General features: G+C 35.3%; 1 protein-coding gene, 1 long non-coding RNA gene and 1 other non-coding gene across 3 annotated transcripts; 1 reads left to right on the forward strand and 2 right to left on the reverse strand.

Annotated features, from left to right (window-relative positions):
• Positions 1 to 7,422: 7,422 nt before the first annotated feature.
• LOC133804055 (uncharacterized) lies at positions 7,423 to 9,167 on the reverse strand. The gene is made up of 2 exons (XR_009878281.1): positions 8,999 to 9,167; positions 7,423 to 7,641 (listed from the first exon to the last, which is right to left on the reverse strand). It is a non-coding gene; the product is annotated as an uncharacterized LOC133804055 (long non-coding RNA).
• A 7,030-nt stretch (positions 9,168 to 16,197) lies between these two features.
• Positions 16,198 to 17,061, forward strand: LOC133806278 (uncharacterized). The gene has a single exon (XM_062244397.1). The coding sequence runs from the start codon at positions 16,198 to 16,200 to the stop codon at positions 17,059 to 17,061; it is 864 nt and encodes a 287-aa protein (XP_062100381.1).
• Positions 16,456 to 16,562, reverse strand: LOC133807811 (small nucleolar RNA R71). Its single transcript, XR_009879702.1, has one exon. It is a non-coding gene; the product is annotated as a small nucleolar RNA R71 (small nucleolar RNA).
• Positions 17,062 to 22,872: the final 5,811 nt, after the last annotated feature.

Here is a 22,872-nt window from a genome sequence, read left to right on the forward strand (position 1 = left end):
AAAGGTGTTTTTTTGTTCTCATGATTTGTTTTTGGCAGGAGTACATACTGGGCTTATAAATCATGGTCCATACCAGATTTTCCTCTTCCTCTAGTTCTCCTGCTTATTCAAAAAACAACCCTCAAAATATATATAAAAAAAAAGATAATAAGAAGAGACCATTGAGTGGTCAGGCTAAAGGTAAAAAGGCTATTAAACAAAAAAAAGCCAAAATTGGCAAATGCTGATCATATAATTCCATCGCCACAGGTATATTTTCAATTTCATTATTCATTCATTCATTTTATATTATATTTTTATTTAGTTTTGTTTAAATATTGTGTTATTTAGGTTGCAACAGATTGATATTGGTTGCTTTTATGTTTATTTTTGTTTTATTGTTGTGTGTTTAAAGTTGCAACAGGTTGTCGCTGGTTGTGATTGGTTGCATTAGGTTGTGGCTGGTTGCATCTGGTTGTGTTTAAAGTTACATTAGGTTGCAACAGGTTGATATATGTTGTTTTATGTTTCTTTTTTGTTTTATTGTTGTGTGTTTAAAGTTGCAACAAATTGTGGCTGGTTGCATTAGGTTGTGGCTGGTTGCATCAGATTGTGTTTAAAGTTGCATTAGGTTGCAACAGATTGATATTGGTTGCACTTGGTTGTGGTTGCATGTGGTTGAATCTAGTAGATTGTGGCATCATGAGATTGCATCTAGTTTATTATATCTAGTTGATTGTGGTAACATGTAATTATTATGTGTTTAAGGTTGCATCATGTTGTGTTTAAGGTTGCATGTTGTTGTTTTTGCTTAAATATGATTACATGCTTTGCTTAGTGGTAGCATGATGTTGCATATATTTAATTGTGGCAGCATGTTGAAAATTTTGCAACCGATGTTGAAATGTTCCCACAGTTGTTGGAGAGATTGATAAAGACGTTGCATCTCATTTTTCAAATGTTGCAGAATTAGAAATAGAGGTTGCACCTAATCTTCCCGACGTTGCACTTGATCATCTAGAGGTTGCAGAATTAGCAAAGGTTGTAGAGGATGTCAACGAGGTTGCACAGGTTGCTGGAACTATTTCATCCTAGTCTTCTTTGGATAGTTTTTCTGACACGACATTGGAGGATGCTATGCAAAATGATGTTAATCCTGTAAAAGCAATCAAGACCCTAAAGGTAGTATTTTTTTTTATTCAAACCATAGATTTTGTTTTTTCCTTCAAATGTTTTATTTTATTTTGTTTTTGCTACTGTATTCTTATTTTTTTATATTTATTTTTTATTCATAGGAATCTACTCCTCATTGCACTGTTATTGTTCCATATGTTGGTAGTGGTGGGAGTAACTTGAGATATGTTACTCCTATTTTGCCAAGAAGAACAATCAAGCTGTCTTTCTACTTGCAATCTCCATTTGTGCAGAATTTTGATTATACTTTTGGTCAAAGTAGTGAGGCAAAATCTAGTGGAGATATTAAGATTATCAAAGGGTTTACCCATTGGATGATAAAATTGGAGAATTGCCAGACTGTGAGCTATCCCAAAATTGTGGGGAAGTGCTTAGCAAGTGGTGTAGCAAATAATTTTGTTGTCAATACGCTTCATGTTTCTTTTCCATTGATCTTTGTACTCATGTTTTCCATCTATTTACTAACATTAATGTAAAATCAATATCTTGATTGGTCTGAAGTGAGAAGTCACCCATCTGTCATGGTATTTTTTTAAATTACATGGACAAGTTTAGTGCAATAGATATTTCTGATCTCATTTGTTCCAGAATCTGGCAATATATATATATTTCATTTATGACATTTGACAAACAATTATGTTTTGCATGTTTTGCCAGTTATTAGTGGAGGTCTTGATTCTAAACTTGTGATGTGGGCTATGAGCTAGAGTTGTCAGACTTTTCTAATTCTGAAGTTGTGAAATTTACACTAATCAATAGTCAACATACTTTTTTTTTAAGAAAATTAAAATAAACACATGTTGGCATGAGATGAGAGGATGAAGAAACAAAATTCCTGCAACTTGGGAATTTTATTGGGAAGCTGAAGTAGCCAAAGGAAAAGGCAAAGGCCCAAATTTATATTAGGCGAATAGTACTCTATGTCAATATTTTTTCATATAATTAAATGAAGGCCAATGAAACTCAAATAGAAGCCCACTGCAACCCACTGCACCTCCTAATGTGAGTTATCCATATGAATTACGAATGCAACCAAAAGCAACGCATGGCTAGTCCAAGTGCAACCCACTGCAACTCCTAATGTGAGTTATCCATATAAATTACGAATGCAACCACATGCAACCGAAAGCAACACATGGCTAGTCCAAGTGCAACCCACTGCAACTCACTGCAAGTCCTAATGTGAGTAATCCATATGAATTACGAGTGCAACAACATGCAACCTAAAGCAACGCATGGCTAGTCCAAGTGCAACCCACTGCAACTCCTAATGTGAGTTACCCATATGAATTACGAATGCAACCACATGCAACCTAAAGCAACACATGGCTAGTCCAAGTGCAACCCACTGCAACTCCTAATGTGAGTTATCCATATGAATTACGAATGCAACCACATGCAACCTAAAGAAACGCATGTCTAGTCCAAGTGCAACCCACTGCAACTCCTAATGTGAGTTATCCATATGAATTACGAATGCAACCACATGCAACCTAAAGCAACGCATGACTAGTCCAAGTGCAACCCACTGCAACTCCTAATGTGAGTTATCCATATGAATTACGAATGCAACCACATGCAACCTAAAGCAACACATGACTAGTCCAAGTGCAACCCACTGCAACTCCTAATGTGAGTTATACATATGAATTACGAATGCAACCTAAAGCAACCCATGCCTAGTCCAAGTGCAATCCACTACAACTCCTAATGTGAGTTATACATATGAATTACGAATGCAACCACATACAACCTAAAGCAACACATGACTAGTCCAAGTGCAACACACTGCAACTCCTAATGTGAGTTGTACATATGAATTACGAACTCTAAAGCTCCAAAGCGACTCATATAGCGACCATTTTATGCTTGAAATTCTTTATCAAAATAAGAAGCAACTTAAACAAACTAAGCAACCTGATCTTCTGCTACATAACATCTCAAAGCAAACTATAACCCCAAATGCAAGCCCATTGCAACCTAAAGCAATCCAATGCAACCTCAAATGCATGTCCATACTACCTACAACAGCTTTTAAATATTTATTTGAAAATTTCATCCTTATGCAATTCATGCAACACACTACGACCTCAAATGCAAGTCTACTGCAACCTAAAATGCAGCCTAATGCAACATACTGAACCTCAAATGACAGCCCGTGCAACCCACAACAACCTTAATTAAATGTAACCCACTGCAATCTTAAATGCAACCCAATACAAATCTATGCACCTTAAATGCTATCCAAATGCAACTAAAGCAATTAAAAAGAAAATAAAGCAGCTTACCTTTGACAGTGATGAACCTCAATGCCTTCAATCTGAATGTTCACTTTTTCTCCACCTTTGACAGTGAACTCAGAAGCTGGTTTTGGAGGACCATTTTGAAAATCGCTGGGTCGACTCAGTCCACCGTACTGAACATGAACATCTTCAGGCCTAATGAACCTGATCAAGATAGAAAGGAAAAGGACAAAAGCAGAGTTATTTTTCTTTAAACTTGTGAGTTGCTCAGACATAGTATTAAAGGAAAGTAATGTGCTCCAAAACGACGTCGGAATGAAAAGAAAAAGACAGACAAGACAACTAAAGTGGTTGTGGTTGGTACTGTACGTAATATATATACATATATATATACATAAGCTTTGAACTTGGTAAGAACTGAACATACACAAACAAAAATTTTGACAAATAAAAGAAAACCCACTTCGGAATCTTGAACTTTTTTAACGAAAATGTCGGAAAAAACAAACCCAGTTTTGATTCTGAATAAAAAAAAAATTCAAAGCAATCAAATTAAGCAAACTATTTTAGGCTTACTTGTAAAGTGTCTCAGCTACATTTCCTTCCTTGGAAATCACGAACTTGCTCTTAGTTCTTTGAGTTAAAAAGGGACTAAAAACAGAGTATAACATGTTGAAGTACCATGGAACATTGATGAAAATCTAAACCAGAAACATAACAAAACAAAAAAGTTAATAAAGTGAAAAAAAATGAAACGTGTAGAAAGATACTAAGAAAAAAGAATTAATCAATCACCTTACGAGCAACCATTTCAGGATAATTATCTTGAAAGAGAGAGAGGATCTAGTTTGAAGCTACTCTGAGCTCTCTTTTGGGCATGTCTTCAAAGCTTTATTTGTGAGTTATTTTACAGTAGACATACGTTAGATGAAGAAGAGATCGTATTTCTGAATATATTTTATACAAGAAAGTATTACTGCAAAGATTTAGTAGAAACCGTAAAATTGAAATGTATTTTTATAATATATTTATTTATGAAAAAAATTCCTAAATAATATGCACATAATTTTATAGCCCAAATTAATTGCACATTTAAAACACATAAATGCAATTAAAATATCATGTAGGATTTTAACCAAAATAATACAAATGGTTATATTATTCATCTCATTTAGATATGACACATGCCTAGCATATTTCTAAATAAATATGTTATATGATATATGTCCAACAACAACATGCTTTTGAAATAATATAGATTTAAGGATGCACTAAAATTAGTCCTAAAGGAAAAAGATTAATAAGTATCCAAGGTAGGGAATATGAGAAAGAATGACATTGCTATTTTATTTTTCTCCTAATATTACGAGTAGAGAAACATAAAATATGTGTGTCATTTGATGTCAACTTAGTATGGAATTTTAATTGAAGTAGTTTATTGTTAGATTTATAGGGAAAATATCAGTTGGACACCATGTTTTTTCCGAATATACAATTGGCCTCTGTGTTTTGTTAAATGACAATTCAGACTTTGTGCTTTACAAAATGGTACCTTATACCCAATTTTGATCAAAATATTTTCAAATATAATCTTTCATTCTCAGCTCTTCGACTACATTCTCCGCTTCTATGTACCCATCACATCACTAACGACCCAAGAATTGATCTTATAATTAAAAATATTTTGACCGAAATTAGGTCTAAGGTACTATTTTGATCCATTTTATAAAACAAGGGTCAAAATTTTCATTTTAAAAAACATAGATTGCATATTCGGAAAAAATACAGTGGCCAAAATTATATTTTGGAGTAATTATTACATATAATTTTGCGAAAAAGAGAAATCTTAGTTGTTACATTCAAAAATTTATTTTAAACAAATGCATATGGAAACAACCCTTTCGTTATAACATTTCAGTTAGCCAATAGAAGACTCAAGAGGATAGTGATCAATAGTGGCAGTTCAGTTAATGTGTTATTCAGGTCAACCTTAGAGAAGATGGGACTTTTAGTTTGTGATCTTAAGGCCTACTCAACGACCTTATATAGATTTTCATGTGAAGGCTTGGCTACAATAGGAAAGATTGAGCTTGAAGTAATGGTTGGAGAAGAGTCTCAAACAATAATGAAGATGTTTGACTTCGTTGTAATAGATTGTCCAACTTCTTGCAACACCATTTTTGAGTGACCAGTTTGATTGGCCTCGAGGCCATAACCCGTAATGGAGAGGTTTTATATCTCTACTTGGTGTTTCGAGAAAGTGAGATTAGTCCACCACAATAATAAGTATCTACACACAATTATGCTTGACAAAATCCAATGAAAGATTTGGATAGAGAAGTACAAACCCTAAATCTAGAACAAACTCTTTGTTCTTCTTGCAAGCTTCAAACCTTAGGTAGAACACCATTTGAATCCATTGATGGAGAAATTAAAAAAAAATTATACATGACATGTATCATTGTCCAAATTATTTATTTCCTAGCCCTTCATGGATGCTTGAGGCTTTCTCTAGTAGGAAAGGGAATTGGGATTGAACAAGCCTTAAAATTGACAAAGACAAGCACTTTCTTTATGAATTTCTTGGAGAAAACTTATGATCATGGGAGCTAGAGAGAGAGAGATAGAGAGGTTAGAGAGAGAGATGTGAAAGAGTGATCAATTCAATCAAAACACTAAAAGACCATTTTTATAGTGTAGGCATTGTCATTAAGTCTAACCAATAAGATTAGAGTTTTTTAACACATCATTTAGAGCTTAAAATACGTATATGTACGAACACGTCAAACGATGTTGAGATTGGTTAAATATAATGGTTAAGTTGTTTACACAATGTGGTTCAAAACATTTAACGAATTTCACTCAAGTTGAAGTGAAAATATGAGATTTAGTATTAGGCATCTATAATTGACTTTTATGGGTCTAAAGTGATACAATGAGGTATCTAAGAATGCCCAACACATTTGGGAGCATTTGGAGGTGTTTAAGGTCACTTTTGAGAAGTTAGACCTACTTATATGGCATTGCATCACCACCTTATAAGCGATGCATCGCCTAAAGAAACATACGAGACAAAGCCCTGCTCAAATGGCATCGCCTCTAGGGAGGCGACGCATCGCCTGAAGGGTGCGACACATCGCCTGGCAAGCGATGCATCGTCTATAGTCAAGTGATGCATTGCCTGATGTGTCCCTATAGTTACGTGTTTTAGCTCCAAAATGATGTGTTCAAAAGCTCTAATCCTATTGGTTAGACTTAGTGATGGTGTCTACACTATAAATAATGGTCATTATAATTGTAAAGGATTGATCACACTTTTCAATTGTCTCTCCAACATCTCTCTCTATCTAGCTCTCAAAGAACATTCATTTTCTCCAAGAAACTCATCAAGCATTGCTTGACTTGCATGAGTTTCAAGGATTGTTAAATCCTAATTCTCATTCCACATTGGTGAAGCTTCAAGCAACTAAAGGAAGACTTGAAATAAAGATTTTGGATAGCGATATTATTTCTTGTATAAACCTTTAGATGTTCCCCAAATTTGAAAAATCAATTACTCAACTCAAAGGTTGTATCTCTTAGGGGTGAGCATCAGTCGGTTTGGGCGGTTTTTTCACAACAAAAAATCCAGAATTCGGTTTTCGGTCCGGATTGGTGCAATCCAAAAACCGATCGAACCAAACCAGTTTAAAAAAAAACCGACCGTTTTGGACCGCGGTTTGGTCGGTTAAACCGACCAAACCGAATTGATTATTGTTTTTTTTTTTTTAAGTTTTAGTTAAAAAATTAAAAATTTTGGATTGTTGGAATCCATTTTTGTGCGTTTTTAAAACATAAATATATAGAACATAATTACATTTACAAATTTTAAAGTTTGAAACATAATTAAAAGTCCATAAGAGCGTAACATAATCTCAAATCACAACACATCATCAAAAGTCTAATACTCAAATATCTATTAGTCCAATCCAAGACACAACCCAATTAAAATTTAAAACCAAAAGACTACAACCACAAATCTCAACACATGATTAAAGTTTAAACTTAAAGTCCAAAGTCCATAGTCCATAGTCCATTACAACACAAATTAAATCTAAGTCTAATCGACTACAACAACACAAATCAAGTTCAAATTTCAAAAGAATAGATAGAAAACAAAGTCCAATCCAAAATCCAGCATTCATTCATTTCATGGCCTGCATCAAGCAACCATGACCACCTGCTCCTAAGACAAAAGAAAGAATAAAATTATAATGTATATATAACACATGCTACATGGTACTTTTAAGAGAAATAAATTTAAAAGACAAAAAGATAAAAATATAGATAGACACAGAGGTAGAGACAGAGACAGTGCATGGGTTTTGTCAATATCAGCTGGGCATTGGAGTCAACATGTACTAGATAGATGCTAGTATAGTCTAATTAATTAATATTCAAGTTGTAAGATTAAGATACATTACATTAGTCAATGCCACCATTCCTAAGGAGGTATCCGTTGAATGTGTGTGAAATTCTACATGTTGGATATTATGTTATAGGAAAAGTTGTATAAGCATTATTTTCTTATATATATAATAATAGTAATATGATGGAAATTAAGTGGAGTCGTGTACATCAAGAATATATAGAATGATAGCATAGAAATCAAGTTTGTTGTGCTATATAAATATATATATATATATTGATATTTGTGATGGGAAATATATGGTTATGAATATGATAAAGTCCCCACACCACCAACTAATATAAAGGCAATATTGCCCGAAACTCATGGCTTCAATTTTGTCCTTCCCCACACCACACTCCACCACCATCACTATATGCACCCCCAACACTCAACTTCTATATAGTGTAACTCACTATCTTCACTACTACTAATAATATTATTATTATTACTATATATATATCATCATCATATTAAAATAATACATTCAAACGTGTGGTGCATGTGTATATATGTGTTTGTATTTATACTTTTCTTTCCAAAATAGAATCGGAGGAGCTGGGTAATATCATTCCTGTTTAGATAGTACAATATTCCTTATAATCACCCTTGCTTTTTTTCTTTTAGTAAATTAGTCTTTGATTAAATAATATACATATACAGGAGAGATTCGATATTCATTTGACTATCTAAATTGGATGTTGAATGTGTGTGACATTCCTAAGGAGGTATCCGTTGAATGTGTGTGAAATTCTACAATTTTTACTAAATCAACTCCTCTATGCGAATGCAACAAATGATGATAAGAATCAGTCTAAAAATGCTCAACTAAGATATTAACAAGAGAAGTAACAAGTGCATTTGTGTGTCTTTTAACTACACCTAATTATTATATATACACAACCTATTTGTATACTGAGGAAATTAGACATATTACACATCGTAATCATTTATTATGATTATTTAAATAGCAGCCTTTAACACAATTGAGATGTCAATATATTTAAGAGCATATAAAACTGATAATTAATAGTGTTTCCAATATATATCCATAATGATTATCAATCTGTTTTTACGAGCATATATATAAACCCATTAAATGATATATATATATATATGTGTCAATCTGTTTTACCTCGAGTCACTGTGTCCGTGAAGCGGTCGTCAAAGTGGGAAGGGTCACTGTGTCCGTGAAGCAGTCGCCGGAGTGGGCTGGGCACTGCTGCCGCCGAGTTGCGTTTGCTCGGTCCGTTCCGTTTGTTTGGGCTGGGAAGAAGGATATTGAAACAGAGAGGAAGATGAGGAGATGACGAGAGAGACAGAGAGGAGACAGAGAGGAAGAGGCTGGGCTGTTCCGTTCCGTTTGTTTGGGCAGTCGCCGGAGGGAGGAGACAGAGAGGAAGGAAGGAGGCGACACAGAGGGGCTGAGCTGCTGAGAGTATATGTGATGCGATAGAGATAGAGACCGAGAGATGCCCTAGTAAAAACATATCAGTTTTTTTTAATTAATAATTATATAATATTATATTATTATATATAATAGTGTTCGGTCGGTTTCGGTTCCGTCGGTCGGTCCGGACAATATTTTCAAACGGACCGAACAGTGGCGGTTTGCGCTGTCGGCAGTTTTTTTGGTGTTCGGTTTAATCGGTTTCAGTTTTTTTGGTGTTCGGATGGTCGGTTTATCCGGTTTTTTCGGTTTTTCGGATTTTATGCTCAGCCCTAATATCTCTCTAAAACTCAACTTTGAATTGTGTTATTCTATTATGATCTACTTCTTTGATTGTGTTCATTATTGTTAAATAATTTTAAATTCATGTTAAAATTACTTATTAACTTAATATTTAATTATCAATATTTACATTCATACTTTGAATATGCTTCTTTAATTATCAAGATCTGCATTCATACTTTCAATATGGTTCTTGATTAGTCTCTAGGGTTTGTAATATTGAATTAATTACCATTACTTATTGTTGATTTAGAAAGTGTAAGCCATAAATCCCCAACAGGCAACACATCATCTGCCAGGCAATGCATCGACTACAATTTCTCGTAGAGAATTTCAAACTTTAGGTGATGCTTCACATACAAGGAGGCGATGCAACGCCATATATGTAGGTCCAACTTCTCAAAAGTGGTCCTCCAAATTCTCCCAAACTTTTTGGGCATCCTTAAATACCTCAATGTATCACTTTGGACCCGAAATTGTAATTTTTAAATACCTACAACAAAAGGTCAAATTTCAGATCTTCATTATGTGAGACCATTAGGGTTTTACACCTAGCATGTGTAATACCATGTGAGCTTTATATTTTAACTAATTATAACATTTGGTTGTGATAGAGCATGCGGTCAGCGCGACCTTATTTTGAGAAGAAGGCTGAGCTCAAAACCAACTTATGGAGCGGAAGCTCGATATCCCCTGATGGAAAAGCTCGCGTATTGCATGATCTTGGCCTCAAGGAAGTTAAGGCCCTATTTTCAATCCTATACCATTCACGTCGTCACCTACTAACCCTTAAGGCAGGTTTTGCAAAAACCTAAGATGTCAGGACGTCTTATGAAGTGGGCAATAGAGTTCAGACATATTGAGATTATTTATGAACCTCGAGTTGACATCAAAGGTCAAGCCTTGGCTAACTATGTGGCTGAATGCACTAGTTTCCAAGAAGAACCAATCAAGAAACTGGTGTAAGAACTCTGGAAAGTGTTCATGGAAAGATCTTCAAATGAACACGGATCTGTAGCTGGGATAATACTAATTACTCCATGAGGGCATCATTTTCATTCAATCTTAAGATTTGGTTTTAGTGCCTCGAATAACAAAGTCGAGTACGAGGCATTATTGGCCAGAATAAGGATAGATAGAGAGCGGAAAGTGAAGGCCATTCAATACTATAGTAATTCTCAGCTCATTGTAAACTAGGTTTTGGGATAATATCAAGCTCTCAGAGTAAAAATGGCGGCCTATTTACCACCAGGCCGCAAAGACGCTTAGAAGTTATTATATCAGATTCCGAGATGTTGGGGATAAGCCTATACACAAAGTTTTGTATATTACAATTCAAAAGAATAAACCAAAGATAATTTATTATCTAATGGAAGAATAATACAAAGAACATAACACAAACAAACACAAGTGGTAGAATGGACCTTTGAGTTGTAGAACCCTGGTTACATAAAATCACAAGTCTATGATTTTATGTGAATCAACCAAATGTAACAAAGACTTGACCCAAATTCAAATTTGTTGTCCAAAAATCTCTATTCCTAGCCTCTTCCTTTAAATTGCTTTAAGCTAATACAATGGAATGAGATTGGGATTTACAATCCTTGAATCTTCATGCAAGTCAAGCTTTCTTGATGTGATAGTAATCTTGAGAGCTAGAGAGAGAAATAGGTTTTAGAGAGAGAGATGTGAGTGATCAATTTACCAAAAGCTTAAATGCCCCTTTTAAATAATATAGGAACCCTCATTAGACTCAACCAATGAGATTATAATATTGTATTTGAATTTTGGAGCCAAAAATACGACAGTGTATAGTCTTGTATGGGCCGCCCAGGCAATGCGTCGCCACCATGCAGACGATCTGTCACCTATGTTGTCTTTCCATGGACCAGCAACTCGTCGCCTCCCAGAGGCGATGCAACGCAGGTCTCTCTGACTTAGCACCGCAATACTTGTCTCAAAACATTCCCAAATTCCTCCAAACTGTTTAGGTACTCTTATATACTCCAAAGAAACACTTTGGACCCAAAAAAATAATTTATAGATACCAATATTCAACTCTCACATGTTGACTTTAGTGAAACCGTTATGGTTTTTGCACCTCTTCGTGCCTAACCAATTTCATTATGTATTTAACCAATCATAACAAGAGATACATCCTGGTCGATGGAACACTATATAGGAGGGGACATTCTATACATTTACTTAGGTATGTCCCCCCCCCCCAATGAGTCTCAGTCCATACTAAAAAAGGCCCATGAGGGATTTTGTGGAGATCATGCTGGGGGACAAAGCTGGAAAAGGGTATTTTTATCAAACCATGACAAGGATTTGACCTCATATGTCCAAAGGTGTGATAAATGTCAGCATTTTTCAACAATAGCCAGGGTTGCACCTGTTAAGCTAATCATGCTCTTTTCGCCTTGGCCCTTTACTAAATGGGGAATAGATTTAATCGAGTCTTTGTCCATGGTAAAGGGAGGATTTCGATATGTCATGGTCTCAGTAGATTACTTCATTAATTGGGCAGAAACAGAACCGTTGGCGACGATTACATCAAAGAGGGTGTTAGATTTTGAGGTTAAAAATAAAATCTATCGGTACGGATTACCAAGGAAGATTGTGTCTTACAATGGATCCCAGTTTGACAGTGACTTGTTCACATATTTCTATGATAAGCATGGTGCATCAAGATTTTATCTTCGGTGGCCTATCCACTAGCTAATGGTCAGATCAAAGTAGTGAAAAATACACTTAAATCCACCTTAAAAAAGATGTTGGAAGAGTCTAAGGGAACAGTGGCTGAAGCAGCTCCCCCAGGTAATTTGGGCCTATATAACATCTCATCACACTTCTGCTCTCGCGTATGGAAGTGAAGCAATGCTCCTGGTCGAGGTTTACATAGCATCCCATGGACAAAAATATTATGATCAAGAAAGAAACTAGAATCTCTTGAAAGCATTGCTCGAACTGATAAAAGAATGGAGAGTCATTTCAACTCCAATTGGAATCTTATCTGCAGAAGATAGCTCGTTATATTAATTTGAAGGTTAAAGAACGAAGATTTGAGCTGGGAAACCTAGACTTTAGAAGAGTTTTTTCATGCAAACAAATAACCTAAAGATGGAGTACTAGGACCGAACTAGAAAGGACCATATTAGGTCATGGAAATCCTTATCGAAGGCACATTCAAGTTAACTCATCTAGATGGAGAAAGATGTTGGGATTGGTTAAAATACAAAGTCTAAGTGGTCTTAGTCAAGCTAGGTGTAAAACACTAAATGGTTTCACATAGTGAAGATGTGAAATTTGACTTTTTGTTATAGCCATTCAAAAATTGTGTTTGGGGTCCAAAGTGATATATTGAGGTATCTAAGGATGCCCAAATTTTTTTTAAGCATTTGGAGGTGTTTAAGGTCACTTTTGAAAAGTTGGACTTGCCTAAGTGGTGTTGCATCGACTCCTTGGAGTCAATGTATCTCCTAAAACCTTAGGGTTTCAGCGATGCACATCAAGCTATGCATCGCTTATAGACAAGCGACACATTGCTTGACATGTCCATATAGACACGTGTTTTAAGCTCCAAATGATGTTTTCAAAAGCTCTAATCCTGTTTGTTGGACTTAATGATAATGCCTACACTATAGAAGGGTTCTATTAGAGTTTTGATACACTTAATCACTCTATATGATCTCTCTCTCTACCTCTCAAGATCATAAGTTTTCTCCAAGAAATTCATAAAGAAAGTGCTTGTCTTTGTGAATTTCAAGACTTGTTCAATCCTAATTCCCTTTCTTACAAGAGAAAGCCTCAAGCATCCACCAACGGCTAAGAATAGAGAATATTGACAACGATACATCTCATGTATAAGCCTTGTGTTTTCTTGTCTCCATCAATGGTCAAAGGCGGAGTTCTAACAAGGGTTTGAAGCTTGCAAGAAGAATAAGGAGTTTTGTTCTAAAACTAGGATTTTCACATCTCCATCTCAATCTTTTCTTGGACTCTGTCAAGTATTATTGTGTGTAGATTCTTATTATTGTGTTAGTGTAATCTCAGTCTCTCCTAACAATCAAATTATCTATTCTCTAAGATACATCATCATGGAAGAATCATCTTCGATTTTGGCTTTAAAATTCATGACACAAGACTTTGTTAGGTTGGATAGATTTGAAGGAACTAACTTTGTGAGTTGGCAAGACAAGATTAGGTTTTCGATAACTTCTCACAATGTGTTCTACATCCTAGACAAGGACCTAAAGTCCATAGAACTAGCAAAAGAAGATGACACTTAAGAACTCATCAAAGAACGGAAGAAACGTGAAGAAGATGAATTAAGATGTAGGGGTCATATTCTCAATGCTCTCTTGAACTGGTTGTATGATCTCTACACCAACACAAAGACCGCTAATGAGATTTGGGAGGCATTGGAGAACAAAGACAAAGTGGAAGAAGAAGGTACAAAGAAATTCCTTATTACTCAATGTATGAAATTTAATTTTTGTGATGTGAAGCCCCTTCTACCACAAATTCATGAATTACAAATTATTGTAAATAAGCTATCTACCCTCAATATTGTATTGCTAGAACAATTTCTTGTTGGTGCTATCATAGCCAAGTTACATCCATCTTGGAGGGGCTATAGAAAGAAAATCCTCCGCAAGAATGAGGAGATTTCCTTGAAGGAAATTCTCAAACACTTGAGGATTGAGGAATAATCCTGTTCTAAAGATAAGAATGTGGAATAGCCTAGTGGAGACACTTCTAAGGCCAATGTGGTGGTGTTAGGTCTATTTTAGTGTTGTTTTAGATGGTGTTTTGTGGCATGGTTTTAGTCTTTTATGTTGTTTCATGTAGTGTTATGCTTGTTTTGTGTATGTTTTCAGACTTAAGCGACGAATATATGGTTTGGCATAGAATTGGTGAAAAGCAAGCTTAAATGATGATAAATACGCCTATTTTGTCAAAGATATTGTGTCAAGAGACCTCAGGAACTTCAGAAGATGATGAAATGCAATTTTCCATTGTAAAATGTTGAATTCTATGAAAAAAAACATTTTGAGTCGCGGTGCAAAAAGTGGCGTTGCAGCGTGAGTAGAAACATAGACATCCATTTTTTGGGAATAGTTGAGTTGTGGCGCGTTGGAGGAACGATGTGGCGCTGACATAAAGAGCCACGACACTTTATTGTTGAGTTGCGGCGCAGTAGAAGTCAGAGGCGAGGAGTTTTGGGCCCATCGTAGAGGCGTTGCAACACCTGATTTTGTGGAGCTTGAGTCTGTACTGCCCACAAAACCCTATTGTTATGATGACAAAATGGTCTTTCACAGGGAATCATTATGGTTGCTATTAGAACATAATTATGAATGATTCAAATCACTTCTAGCTATTGGAGAACACGAAGATCTTGGAGAACAAGTTTTTGGGAATTCATTCAGAGTTTTTCTTCTTTAATTTCTTTTTCTATTTTATTTTCTGAATCAGTGGATGTTATGAATCTTGCTATGAACTAATTTTATTTTCTAGGGTTTTAATGTAGTCTCTTTAAACTTTATTATTAGTTGATGCAATTTCTATGATTTCTTTTTCTTCATTGTGATTTATTTAATTGGTGCTTAATGAATGCGAATAATTTGACGACATTATTTGCATTTCTTATGAGTTTAATTCAAAATCTGAGAGGTGAGAGTTAAATATGCTACAGTTGAATAGACATATATTTTGATATGGGATGAGAGTACCTATATGGTTTGTGCAACTTTTAGGATTTCTATTCTTAATGCTTTCCTTATGTTTGGAATTTATCATAGAGATGTAGAAAATTCACATATAGGTTAAGAGATTTATATATCCTAGTAAGAATATAGATTGCTTTAGTAAATCTGCTATCACAATAAGATAAAGAATAATGGAAAATATGTTGATGAAGTAATATAGTGGAAAGATGATGAAATTAAATACCCTAGCTTTACATCCATTGAATTCATTCGATTTTATTTGTTTTTGTTATTTGTTAATTGTTAGTTTTGTCAATTCTTGCTTTTGTTCTTGATATTCTTGAATTCAAGTTTTATTAGCCAAATAGAATTAGAAAGTTAATTATTGGTAGTTAATAAAAAATCTCTGTGGGACGATACTCTACTTAACTCTATTATTACTTGTCGACGATTGTGTATACTTGGACATTGCAATTATCGCAACAAGTTTTTGGCGTCATTGTCGAGGATTGTATTATTAATATCAAAATAATTAACTTTTATTCTAATTTGGTTGTTTTTATTTTTATTCTAACTTGGTTTGTGTCTTAATTTTCTTATCTCATGTAGTATTGGTTTATGCGACTTGCAAAGACATCTGAGATCGTACTAGCGAATCCTAAGATTGAGAGAACATGTAGACAAAACCGTAAGAATAAGAGGTTGGAGGCAAGGATGGCTACAAACCAAGGGAATGCGGTAAATAATGCCTTCGATAATGTTGGAGGGGCAGTGGCTCCTTGAACTTTAAGAGACTATGTACTCCTAACTATTACAGGAGTGCATTCATGCATCAGACACCCCACAGTTGCTGCTAACAATTTTGAGATGAAGCCAGCAATACTACAAATGGTGTACTGCACCGTTCAGTTTGGTGGATTAACTACAGAGGACCCAAACATGTACATAGCCAACTTCCTGGAGCTGTGTGCAACTTTTAAGATGAATGGGGTGAGTGACGATGCTATCAGATTGAGGTTGTTCCCATTCTCGCTGAGGGAAAGAGCCAAGAGTTGGTTAAACTCTCTGCAGGCCAACTCTATTAACACTTGGGAGGATCTAGCACAGAAGTTTCTCACCAAATTCTTTCCTCCATCAAAGGCTGCAAGGTTGAGAGGAGAGGTCAATAACTTCTTCCAAACTGAAGTGGAATCATTATGGGATGCTTGGGAGAGGTTCAAAGAATTTTTGAAAAGGTGTCCCCATCACGACATTGAGAAGTGGATGTTGGTTCACAATCTCTATAATGGGTTGTGCACTACTACGCGCACCATTATTGATGTCGTAGCAGGAGGGGCATTCATGGGTAAAAGTGCTAATGAGGCTTATGATGAGGCTTATGCATTGTTGGAAGACGTGTCCATGAATAATTGCCAATGGGTTGATGAACGAGCAACTAGTAACAGAAAAGTAGCTGGGATTCATGAACTTGATGTTACCACAGCATTAACTACTCAGGTTGCAACCTTAACCAAGCAGTTGCAAAAAAAAAAAAAAAATCTCAGCTCAAGCGGGCAGATGCAGACGGCGTGTGAAATGTGTGGGAGTTCTCATCCTCTTGAGCGTTGTATGGAAGCAAAGGTGAATAATTCCATCCCTATGAAGCAAGTGAATATGTTGGGAAATTTTAATAGGCAAGCCACCAACCCTTTCCCCAACACTTACAACCCAGGGTGGAGGAATCACCCAAACTTTTCATGGAGAAATAATTAGGGCCCTCAACAACAATTTCAGCAGCCCATGTCTCAAGCTCCACCTCAAGCTATGTCACAACCACCAGTTTCTCAAGAGAAGAAAAGTGAATTACAAGTTGCATTATTTACCTTGACAAACACTCAAACTCAGTTCATGACCAAAACTAGAGCATCCGTGAGAAATCTGGAAATTCAAGTTGGTCAATTGGAAAATATGTTACGAAGTAGGCCTCAAGGGACTTTCCCTAGTAATATTGTGGTGAACCCAAAGGAGTAATGCAATGCCATATACTTGAGGAGCGGTAAAGAATTAGAAGAACTAGTCAAGAAGTCTATTCTGTTACCAAAAGTGGATGATGAGAAGAAGGATAAGGTGGAAGAAGATGTTAATGAGAACCTTGAGAAGAAGCAGTCACCTGTGAGTTTTGTGCACCACATCAAGATCCCATATCCGCAAAGACTTCAAAAGAAGACGTTTGACAAGCAGTTTTCTAAGTTTTTAGATGTTTTTCGAAAGCTTCACATCAACATTCTATTTTAAGTTTATGAAGGAAATCTTGTCAAAGAAAAGGAAATTGGAGGAGTATGCGACAGTGGCACTTACTGAAGAGTTCACCACAATACTTCAAAAAAACTACCTCCCAAGCTTAAAGATCTAGGTAGTTTTGTAACGCCCTACTAGTCCAGGAGCATTACACTGTGTGTTTAAAATGGTGCTTAACTTGTTAAGCGAGTCATTTGGACTCAAAACTGTAATTACGATTAAATGTGGTTTAGGTACTCAAAATTTTGGCCAATGGAATTAAACTTTTCATTAAAAGGTCTGAATAAGTACAAGGGATCCCAAAGATTTTTAAACAAAATACAATTATATCCAAGGTTACAAAAATAGCCGACCTAAGAGGCCAAATTGGACCTAAACTGTAAGTTCCTCAAAAATGCATCTCGACCATGGTGGCGGAGCAGGCTGAGTATGTACACCCCGCCCCTAGAGCTCTCCAACTCCTGGCTGGTCCAATTTCCCCTTGTCCTTACCTGCACCATAAAGCACCGATGAGCCAAGACCCAACAAGAAAGCCCAACAAGATATAATTGATATTCAAATAAGCATTAACACCCAGTATATATACTTCATAAATCATAAAAAAATTCAGATTCACTTTTCAACAAGTATATGGCCTATGTCGAATAGGTGCATACCACACCCTCGTAGTGGTCATGCCATAACAGCTTACATTCCACATGTTTATTGCCCATTACTGACTCCTAGCTGATCATTTCCAAACAATTACAAAATATATACAAACAACAAATGTAAAATAAGCAGTTACATTCTAAAGACATTTACATCTAAACAGATTCAAGACATGGTTATAACTGTGTTCAATAGTCAGGGTCAATGCCCTAATCTTGGTGCATGTGTAAGTTTTCTTACCAAAAGTCCTGTGTGGAAGATGAAATGACCTTGAATGCGATCCTTTTCCCGAGCCTCAAGGAAACCCTAGTCACAACGTAAATGATACACTTACTAAAAAATGAAATCCAAATCCCGAGTCCAAACCCAAACCCTAGCTCTCAGGGCTACCAATTCCAGTTAACAAGGTGATGCAATCGTCCCCCGAACCGCAAAATGGTCCCCCAAATCAGATTCTAGGAACCCTGAGCCACATTCCCCAAAATTAAGAAAACCACCAATTCGGGCCACCAGGAGCAGTCGCGCCTGCCCTTGGTGTGGTCGAGTTCACAGAAAGTTCGGAGTTTCTAGGGCATTGGCGTGGTCGCCCCCTACCCTAGCTTGGTCGCAGTGAAGGCTTCGAACCCCAAATTAAACCTGAAATTTCCTGGTTTCTAGGACACTAGCGCGGTCGCGCCACACCCTAGCGCGATTGTGCTAAGTCGCCAGAAACCGAAAACGAGCCAAGAAATCAAGTGTTTTTCCTCAATTGAATCCCTAAGATTTCCCGTGCACTTCAAACCCAATTCTAGACTCAAAATTTTATTCCCAACAGTTCAAACACTGATTTTAAGCCTTAGAACACTAGCATAACCACTTTACAACATCATACTACCCATAACTCACCAAAAACACAATGAAATCACAAATGGCCATAGTTGAGTTCAAACTCAACTTTTATCCCAAAAATCTTAAAATCCCAATTGAAGTCATGAACTCAGCAACAAATCAAAGCCTAAAAGAAGTTACAAAACTTGATTCTAACCCTTATCTAACATCCAAAACAATCACAACACCATAAATTGCAAGAATTGAACCAAAATCCCCCAAAACTAAGAAAACCAAGAATTGACTTAATATTTGAAGACCAAAAGGAATTTTACCTCTCCAAATTCAATTCCTTAGCTGAGTATGGAGGCCCTTGGCAGTTCTAAGTCTCTTGAATCCTTCAATTTCCCCTATGAATCCTTTCAACTCCTTGATCTAGCTTAGATGCCAAAGAACTTTGATTTCGCTTGTGAAAAGAGAGAAAATCCCCAAACCCATAGAGGCTTCAACGTGTGGGATGGAGTGTTAGGAACGAGTTTCCTAATACGCAACAGAATGGTGGTGGGGTTGGCTCAGTGTACAACAAAAATTTTGTAACATATTTAAACTACCTTTAAATATGTGGATCCATTAATATACATACATTAATCATAAGCAAGTTAAGGATAGAATTCATTCCTCTTGAAGCCTATCAAGTGTCCTTGCTATCTTTTTGTATTTAGAGCGATCTTCCTATCCAAGCCGCTCCCACGTACTCACACCAAGATCTTCCAAAGCTTTCTCTACACCTCAAGAAGTGTGTGGGCACTTAGAGAATGAAGGATAGTTTATTTGTGATTCTACTTGATATACTCAACACATGAGATCAAGAGAATAGGCCTGAGAATTGGTTCTTTATTTTTCAGGGAGAGAAAACTATCGCTCTATTTTTTTTTACAGAGCTAATAGACTGAGTTGTCTCACTTATCTGAATATTTTTCTGATTAGTCATACTTAAAAGAAAATATTCAAATTTTAAAAAATAAATCTGTAACCATTTTACAATTTACTATCTAATTAATTAATTATTCTATCAATGAAAAAAATCCAAAAACCAATTTTTGAATTATCCATTAATTAATTAATTAAATAAAAATGAAAATCCTATCCCTGAAAATTGCCCTACACGCCACACACAGTGACTGTGTGTGCACATGTAGCCTCCTTAATTTTAGGGATGTTGGTTTTTCAATTTTTTATTTAATTATTTATTCAAACTTCTTTGTCAAATAAGATCTAACAACCTAATAACTAATTTAAATTTGAATTCAAATTTAAATTAATTGTCTTTTTAATTAATTATCAAATATAATTAATTATTTGAATAAATATTAATCTTTTAAATTTAAATCCAATTTGAACTTATCAGAATATTATCTCCCACTCAAATAAAGATATTTAATTAATTCTACCAATTAATTAAATCTAATATTTTCAAAAATAAATATTTAATTTATTATAATTTCAAAAATTATAATTAATTAATTATTTAATTAAATTTCAAAATTAATTTAATTATTTATTATAATTTCGAAAAATTATACAATAATTAAATATTAATTAATTTTATTAACTACAACTAATTTGTAATTAATTAATTAATCACTATTATCATATAATTGCATATTTGGCCTAAAGAACAAATTTCTTCTTAAATATGTCTTTAAACTATTTTTCCATTCATATCAACTCTTACCTTGAATAGTGTTGATAGAGCCGCTATGGGGACCTATGGACCTATAATTCCATGCTCCAATAAATTTGAGATTATTAATTAAACTTTTTAATTTATTAATCTTAATTTATTAATCTCATGATTATTCCACTATAAATATGAGACTGCACTCTTATAATTATAGACATTTCATTTACTGAGTACTTTATAATCATAAAGCGTCAATTGATATAATCATTGCATACAACTTGACCCTCTAACAGTGGTTCATAATTAATCAGGAATAAAATTATCGTTTTACCCTTTTAATTATCTCCTGTTTCCTTAAGTACCATAGACTTTACTAGTGAAGGTTAATTCATAACTAAATTATGAATTTGAGCTCAATAACCTTTCAGTCCCAAAAGTCAACACTTAAGAGAACCATCATTCAATCGCTTGTGAGAAGGCATAGATTCCATATCCATATACTATGTCCCCAGCCATCTACATTAGCGAGTTCCCAAAACAAAAGTTTCTAGCTTGATCATTCTTACAGACCCTAACAAGTGAATCAAAGAACTCATATAACATAAACAGGAGTTCATAGTAACTTCAAGATTAAGATCTATTTGTATATGATCATCAGTTGATATATTTAATTAATACTTCGAAACGGTATTTAACTAAGTATTAATAAACATATCTGGTCCAGTTCTATATATTCTCTAATATATAAAGCACCTCCACTAAAGTGTCTTACCACACTAGTGATCCGGATCTAGATCACATGTATTCATAATACTAGTGGACCGTACTTGCAGTAATTAATCTAAAGATTCCATAACTTTATTTTACTGTGAACTATTCAAGTTCATTTATCTCAAACACAATCCTCCCGTACCAATACGTGTTTGAGATCACATATATGAACTTAGGAATTTTCCTGATATTTACATAATATTATCACAGAATAATATAGTCCATAAAATATATGCATAACAAATTCAATTTATTTATTTATTTCATAAAATAATGTCTACTACATATGCTTTCAGGGCACATTTCCAACAATCTCTCACTTGCCCTAAAGCAAATGATGCATCTCTCTCATTCCCATGTTTCTTGCATGCTCCTTAAAAGATTTTATGGATAAAGTCTTTGTGAAAGGATCTGCAAGATTATGCTCTGAAGCTATCTTTATAACTGCAACATCTCCTCGATGAACTATCTCTCTTAGTAAGTGATACTTCCTCTCTATGTGCTTTCCCCTCTTGTGACTCCATGGTTCCTTTGAGTTATCTCCTGCCCCACTGTTGTCACATTATAGGACTAGTGGCTTATCCACATCTAGTACAACTTCCAGAACGGAATAGAACTTTTTGAGCCACATAGCCTCCTTAGCTGCTTCACAAACCGCTATATACTCGGCTTCCATGGTGGAGTCTGCAATGCTGGTTTGTTTAATACTTCGCCAGACTACCGCTCCTCCTCCAAGAGTAAACACTAATCCAGAAGTCAATTTCTGACTATCTCTGTCTGATTGAAAATCAGAATCAGTGTAACCAGTGGGGTTCAGGTCTCCACCTGAATATACAAGCATATAATCTCTAGTATTTCTAAGATACTTAAGAATATTCTTTACTGCAGTCCAATTACTCAATCCAGGATTGGATTGATAACGGCTGACTATCCCTACTGCATAACAAATGCCAGGTCTTGTACACAACATGGCGTACATTAGACTACCTACTGCTGAGGCATAGGGATATTGTCTCATGTCTTCCTCTTCCCGAGGTGTTTTGGGACACTACTCTTTGGAAAGGAATACTCCAGAACGGGTTGGCATATCACCCTTTTTGGAGTTTTACATATTAAAGTGTTCTAGCACCTTATCAATATAAGTTGCTTGAGACAATGCCAAAGTTTTGTTCTGTCTATCTCTAAGAATCTTAATGCCCAGAACATACTTGGCTTCTCCCAAATCTTTCATTTGGAATTGTTCAGCTAACCATTTCTTTACTTTTGATAATGATGTTACGTCATTTCTAACTAATAATATATCATCAACATAAAGAACGAGGAATACTACTACACCATCTTTGATTTGTTTATAGACACAAGGTTTGTCAATG

Source organism: Humulus lupulus, chromosome X (assembly GCF_963169125.1).
Source record: "Humulus lupulus chromosome X, drHumLupu1.1, whole genome shotgun sequence".
NCBI classification, from domain to species: domain Eukaryota; kingdom Viridiplantae; phylum Streptophyta; class Magnoliopsida; order Rosales; family Cannabaceae; genus Humulus; species Humulus lupulus.